This window comes from Sprattus sprattus, assembly GCF_963457725.1.
Source record: "Sprattus sprattus genome assembly, chromosome: 9".
Lineage (NCBI taxonomy): Eukaryota > Metazoa > Chordata > Actinopteri > Clupeiformes > Clupeidae > Sprattus > Sprattus sprattus.
In genome coordinates this window covers 12,607,914-12,615,479 of record NC_137928.1, presented here as the reverse complement: position 1 = coordinate 12,615,479, position 7,566 = coordinate 12,607,914, and the positions used below count along the sequence as shown (strand labels likewise).

The following is a 7,566-nucleotide window of genomic DNA, read 5'->3' as shown; positions in this document are numbered from 1 at the left end:
TGTCAAGTGCCCTGGTTCCATATAGTTGCACTGCTGACTTTCGAACCAGAGGCCAGTGTGGCGTTTGTGTATATTTATGTATCAAAGCAGTTGACGGAGTAGGCTAGAAGCTGTGCACGTGTAAATAAAAATAATTGAATATAAAAGTAGTGCGACGTGTGTAGCCTAATGTGTACGTACAGTATCTCTCCAAAGGGGAAGTGGCTCTGGGCCAAATAGTAAAAAGTTACATGACAAATTGACAAGGACAAATTGATGGTTGAGCGAATGCATACTTCCTCTTGCCCTTTTTGGAATTTGCTTCAGGGGGAGTTTTTGCAAAACAATAAGAGAATGTTGCTTGAAATGAGTATCGTCAGCTATGTGCCAAAAGCCAAAATGTCAAAGTATAAATATTGTTCCCTAACACCTACCAAAAAGCTTTCAGCACTGCTCCCTATCTACAGTGTGCACAAACAAAACAGATGGAATGCAAGACTGAAGTTGTAGGTTTAGATTGACAAGACCTACCCTTTGTTCCAGAGGCACTAGAGAGATTAGCAGAACTATATAACTACCATAACTACAGTCGTCCCCTGCCCTTCCCTCCATTACAAATTTAGATTTTTCGCAGTGTTCTAATCATGTGAACATGCCATTTATCATTTTCACCTGATCCAATGAAGGCTTTATTCTTCTTTGTCTACAATAATGATCCTTTGCAACTTTAAGATTTTTTTTTCCAAAAATGAAAATGTAATGTGTCAGTGTTTGGTGAAAACAGTAGGATAGTAACATCAGCGCAGCTAAATAGCAGTTTGGCCAAGGATCAACAAATTCCTAGCAAGAATGGTGAAAAGATCTGTAAGATCTGCAGATTTGCAAACATAATACGTTCCAAAAACGTACACAGAGTCAGTGAGAACTTATAATATATGTATGTGTTTTTAGTCCAACTGGGTGCTTTTCAAGGTGCACTTTTAAGCCTTTGTGATCCAATGAATCAAGTTAGATAGTCTTCACTGGAGGAGGGTCTGGTGGCATGCTTCCCTAGGGAAGTTTACAGTTTAAACAATGAAGGTATTGGCCTGGCGCATTTTGAAGTTAAATTGGTAGGACTTCTCTTGATTCAAAATGCATTTATTTACTGAAAGTTTTCTTTATTCAGAATCTGGAATTGTAACCGCCAATCTGATAAATCTGAGAAGTAATAAGGTGGCTTTAAAGTTTGTAGGTTTTTCTTAACTTTCTACCTACTGTTGCATTGTAACAGTCAAAGGCAAAGTCAAAGTCAAAGTCAAAGATGTTTATTGTTGTCACACAGCACGACACACAACACGTGCATTGGGCGACACAGGACACACACACACACATGCATGCCGAAGAGGGTGAAATGTGTCCTCTGCCTTTGACCCTTCCAGGCTGTCCATCCTCAAGGGCAGCCAGGAGCAGTGGGCAGCCTTTATGGCGCCCGGGGAGATGAGAAAGCTTTCTTACTCAGTCATTACCCCTGTAAATATCAGTGGTTTGATGACCTAAGAGCCTTTAGGATAAAACCTTGCACCTGCAGCGCACAGGTAGCCATGCAAGCTTGGGCAAACTTATTTACACTAAAATGAAGAAACCAAGGAGGTAAAGATGTACCTTCATTATTTAATAAATTGAACAGGTAGACAGATATAACTCTTTGATTACATTGTAAGGTTATTCAACACATCACAGTATAAGAAGAGAGAACAATACCATTTTAAGTACAGTGAATTAATAAAGTATGTATGTAAATGTATGACATATGAAAGGAGCAATATGCAGTTCTAAAGAGGTATTAAGAAATAAGCTATTAAGAATTTCCCTTTCTTTCCCTGGTAACAATGTCAATATACTGTCCTTCATGCCAAACAATTACAAAATGATAGTCATTATTGCATTGTAGCAAGCCTAAGCATATTTTAAAGACCATCACAAGCCTATCCTCTCTCAGGCATACTGGGCCATTGGATGATCACTCCAGTCAGGCAGACCTGAGAGCTTCGACTCAGTGGCAGCCTCTATTGGCCAGCCCCAGGCCTTGAAGAAGGATGTCAGGTTCCTGTTCACCACTTTGGAGAAGGTCTCCGCATATGTATTCATCTTGCCCTTGTTGTCCTGAGGCACTCCCTCCATTGTATGGTAGGCAGTGAAGACCTTCTTAAAGGCATCCCAGCCAAAGGTATCTTGGAGCTGGAGAAGTAAATGGTTTAAAAATGTTAACTGGCTTAGAATCGCGGAATGCAACTTAAAGTGGTTAAAAAAATATATATATATATTTTGGTAAACTGATGGCTATAATTAAGAGGACAATTCTAATAAGTAACAGTCCACACACTGTCAACACCATGGAAGTAATTCACAGTACAGTCTACAGTCAAGGGTTTGTCAGTCAGTTTAGCTGCAGAGAGGACTACATTGTCAATGCATGTCCTAGCAAACAGTAAATACTCCACACTGTTGAGTTGCTACCAGACGCTCCTTCTCACCTGCATATAAGTCTCCAGGGCCACCCACATGCTCCACTGGCCCAGTTGGCGCCCCCCCTTAGCATAGTCCCGTGCCCGGCACTGTCTGTACTCTTGAGTCATGTTTGGGTGGGCTTTGGCCCGGTCCAGACCCAGCACCGTTTCGTGCACGTAGACAGACCACAGGTTGCAGGTGCACTCGGTGGTGTTCGGGGGAAACTCCCAGACCCCACGCTGCTGATTGTGGCCCAGCTCGTGGACGGCGCCCCACAGACCTGATGTCCGGGCCTTCCCAGGGTTCACCAGGCCCGGGGCAGCGGAGGTGTCCATCATGACCGGATACCCGGCGTGCATGTAGCCTTTAAGAGAAATGGCAGGTCTTGTCAAAAAAAAGGCATAGCGGTAGCATAAAAAAGAGAAAAAATATCATTCCCTTAGTATTATTTCTGCATTATCGTTCACTGGAAACTTAGAAGGTGGGTCTGCCTTACTTACTGTGAACCCATGTTATGTCGGACGGGCAAGTGCCCTTACAGCATTACATGTTTCAAAGGGAATGCTTCATTTAGCATGCTTCATTCATCATTTAGCCACAGTGCTCATTTAACATAGTTATAGAGTTAATATAGGCACAAATTTGAGACTCTAAAAATGGCCACTATTGGAAATATTTGGAAAAAAAAATGTGTCTTCTCAGTCGTTACCTGCTAGATAAGTGGTGAATAAAATGAGGTAGGCTATACTATAGCGTTTATGTGAAGGTGAAGAGTTTCTGCAGTATAGCATTATAGACAGTAGGGGGCAGTATGTGATGATACCATACCCAAGGAGACCGTATGTAATGGTAGACTCAAATGAGACACATTTTGTCTACACATTTTAGACCTTTTAGTTCTCCATGCAAACGTTTAAAATGGCCACTCTGGGTAAACCACCCACCCGCCCCTGTGTAGTACATTTAAAAGTAAACTGACCATGTGAGATCTGGACGTCGGCCACAAATCGTTCTTTTCGGGGGAACTTGGCAGGTTTGGCTGCAAGGTCTGCTATTCCCCTCATGATGTCATCCCACATCGATGCCACTTCGTCTGGCCGGTCTAGGCCTCGTATGAAGTCCGAGTGAAGAGTCAGGATGATGTTTTCAAACTCCAGCTCGGCCCAAGGGGCCGGTGCATTGCGGATCCCCTTCACCCAGTCTTCTACTGTAGTCTCTCCTAAGAGAGCAGGGCCGAGGCAAGAGAGTAACAATGTAAGCTGAGATACTGTGCCGTTCAGACACTGTCAAACTGGTATAACCATTCTAACAATGTAGGAAATAAAGTGTCATTGTGATTCCTTGAAATATACTTAAATTCACCGCAGTATTCTGTTTCTGTTTCATAGTGGACTAGGAAGGCCATGACCATCACTCAAAACTATTTCAAGTTATTCAACTATATTCAAAGTATTAATTCAAAGTACTAATGCCAGTGTCATGTTTTTTCTTATTGTCTTTACAACTCATATCTCTCTTTTGCTCACCAGACTTGTAGTAAGGTGCTTGAACAGCTATCTGCACCACCACCTCTGCCCCCTTCATGCTGCAGTTGGGTGGGGAGATCAGGTAGATGAGACCCCCCCAGAGGTTCCACACCTGCACCATCTCCTTGTCAACAGGAAAGCGCTCACACATCACTGGTGCTCGTTTCAACTCATTAGCCTGGCCGATATTATCAGTCTGACAGCCAATCTGGACCTGAGGGAGGAATAGATGTATAGCATTACATAATATTGCAATTATTATTATTATTATCATTATTACATTATTGCTGTATTTTATTGTTCATCTTTCAGTCACAGTCAGTAAAAATGCATTAAAGAAAAACCTCCGGGTTGGGATGGATAATTTTATGTCAGCCATCTATATTCATTCATCATTAGTTATATGAACAAGCATATGCATGACAAAACAGGATTCATAGGTCTCTGAGATGGCCGACCTGAAGTCCTGTTTCAAATGGGAGCCCCCCTCAGAGGTCATCAAGGCCTCCAAGAAGACAACAGGCCAGTACAACCTTGCCCACAGATCTTAGAAAATGACTAACCAGCTTCTGATCTGCATCTGATACCTCATTTTTAGTTATTTGTGTCATGTGTTGATCCATTGTATTGTGAATAATAACAATGATGGACTTCTTTCAACATATATTTTTTTCCCTCCTTTTCCCACAGGCAGTGCGTCGCCCCAGTCGCCTTTATGGACGAGCCGCCCCTATCTAGGCTACTTTTATTTCAAAATAGTTGGTTGACGCACCTCCTTACAATGTAACAATGTTTTTTGTTTGGGGGAAAATAGTGTGCAGAGAGAAGTAAGCAAAGAATTAGCTGGGAACGATGTCTTTGTCAAAAAGTCTGAAGAGGAAAGTTGACAACCAAAACAGAGCCTATAAAGGGAAATGGAAAGACCATTTTGCGTTCATCTTACCCGGTTTCACTAATGGAGGACCATGTTTCTCATATCATATGTAATGGATGTCACAGTTTGCAAAACATAAACCTATGTTTTTTATTTCGCAATAGTCTTGTTACAGCACTTCTGTCGAGCTGAAGTTCAGTTAAAGATAAGTGATGAAATTAAGAATGCAAGTCATGGTGCTCTGGTGTTCTCTGTCATTTCTGCTTATCATCAGCTTGCCTAATTCGTAAGCCTGTTGACCGGGGGAAAAAAACCCGCTGCAAAAGGTTCTCCTTAAGTGACCTCGCAACAACTAGGCCTACATGGGGAATGGATAGGTCTACTTAAAATAACTATTGATAATAAACCATGTGAATGAGCCCATTGGTGGTCTGTTTGAATAATTTCATTATTTTATTGAACTCTATCTTCCCCCCTTCTGTCAGTATAGCCTCGCCTATTGTGAAGAATAGCAATGATGGACTACATTGAGCCTCCTAATTAGACCTAGGCTACTACTTGGAGACTATCTTAGGCCACTTTTATTTCGAAATAGTTGGTTGACACACCTCCTTACAATGAAGCAATGTTTATTGTTTGGGGAAAATAGTGTGCAGAGAGAAAATAGCAAAGAATTAGCTGGGAACGATGTCTTTGTCAAAAGGTCTGAAGACGAAAGTTGACAACCATAACAGCCTATGAAGGGAAATGGAAAGACCATTTGCTTTCATCTTACCCGGTTTCACTAATGGAAAGCCCATGTGTCTCATATTATATGTAACGAAGTTGTCGCGGTTTGCAAAACATAAAACCTACGTATGATTTTTATTTTGCAATAATCTTGTTGCAACACTTCTGTCGAGCTGAAGTTCAGTTAAAGATGAGTGAAGAAGAATGCAAGTCATGGTGCCTGGTGTTCTCTGTCATTTCTGTTTAGCATCAGCTTGCTTAATTCGTGAGCCTGTCGACCGGTGGAAAAAAAACTCTGCTACGACCGGAATAATATGACGGACCAAAAGAAATCGCTGGCGCGCCTGTTGCCGACCCATGCCCTACAAGTCATGATCAAATGAAAATTAATCAGAATAAGTTCAGGTATTGCACGTCTTTAGCATACCACCCAAAAATCCACTAGAATGCAGGAAATAACATCTACTTAAACAAAAAAGGTCCTGCGGGTGGACCTTAGTAACAAGGGCAGAGGTGCAAGGAAGAGGAGATGTGGTTAAATCTGTTTTAAATGGGTTAGAGGAGGCTCAGTTCATCAGCCTGATCGCCCTTGCCTTGCCTGATTTTGAGATGCTCACTGGACCCGCTCAGCAGCAGTTAACTTCTCTGAAATAAATCGTTCAGTATCTTCACACCTGTTTGCCTTGAGAAGTTTCTTTCTCGAAGTGTTTAGAATTTTCCACGACATACGTATGATATGATCCCTTGGATAGTAATAAGGCTATTTCTGCTCCCTGTAATCTCTCGACCAAAGTCAGCAGTCAATTAAGCATGTCTGTATTAGGTTGATGAATTACTGTGCAGGAAAAACAGCAGCCTGAAGCTACAGATGTAAAGCTGGGTGATAATGAATTAGCATCAGGGGTTCAGGTGAGACGTTGAAATGTCCATTTTGGTAAAGATTTTTTGGGATATTTGTATACATGTTTAGATGAACATGGATTAACTCATCAGTATGATGAAAGTCTCACTTTTGGAAGGCAGACCAGGCGGGAAGCAGTAACTTAGCTATTGATATGATTCACTGATGTTAAGGTCAGCACTAAAGACACGACACAGGCACATTCCAAGAAACCCCCGTTGAGGAGGGGGTCTCAGGGGGTCCACACACACACACACATGGGTACCCAGCGAAGAGGGAAAAGTTAATGCAGATTGGTTTTGGCAAACCGCCAAACAAAACAGACCACATGAAGATATGGGCCTTGTATTCAGTGTCCCTACCAATGTTGAGACCAAACCTACGACCTTGTACAAAGCACAAAAGGGTCAGAAATATCAATGCTGAGACCAAACGAAATACTAACACGAGGCTTTATTTTATCCTGGTGTATGGCGCAGTGAAGTTAGTTTCAGGTTCCATATTCGACAGATTCGCATATTCGCACGCTTAGGGACCGTCATTAAATTACCACTCTAACAGCAGCGCGAATGCATACTCCAACAGCAGCACGAATGCTTTGGCTGAATTGCTTTCATGCTTTGGCTGCATTTGACACACCATTAAGTAGCTTACCGTGTCAGACTACTGCCAGCTCTCTTTCTGCAAGTCACGATTCACAAGGTGTTTCTGACTCTGCCACGACCTTAGATGGCCACAAGGTAGTGAAAAAGTGCTTTCATACTGCTCGAAGTGCTGAGAACGTGAGCCTCTTTCAGCCAATAAAATGACAGCGTCTTGTCTTGCTCGTAGGCACGTTTGAAAACTTGGACATTTATTTTTCTCATGTCGACGACGAACATCGAATAAATAAAAATAGGAATGAGTTTGCAAATATATTGTGCAAAATATTTTTTTTTAGAACAGCCAATTAATTTAGTTTGATTTGTTGTTATCCTGCAGCTGTCTGTTAATCCCCTGATTTGTTTGTGGTATGTCAGAGGCTGCCACATGAGTCATTTTATTAGTTTAACATTAATAAAAATAGA

General features: G+C 41.8%; 1 protein-coding gene across 1 annotated transcript; it reads right to left on the bottom strand.

Moving 5' to 3' along the window:
• Window positions 1-1,956: 1,956 nt before the first annotated feature.
• Window positions 1,957-4,618, bottom strand: LOC308370297 (TRPM8 channel-associated factor homolog; the record flags this gene model as incomplete). The annotated part of the gene is made up of 5 exons (XM_080844956.1): window positions 1,957-2,199; window positions 2,496-2,833; window positions 3,449-3,688; window positions 3,996-4,209; window positions 4,559-4,618. 5 exons carry the CDS (start codon window positions 4,616-4,618, stop codon window positions 1,957-1,959), a joined length of 1,095 nt encoding a protein of 364 aa, XP_080701082.1.
• Between the last annotated feature and the right edge of the window lie 2,948 nt (window positions 4,619-7,566).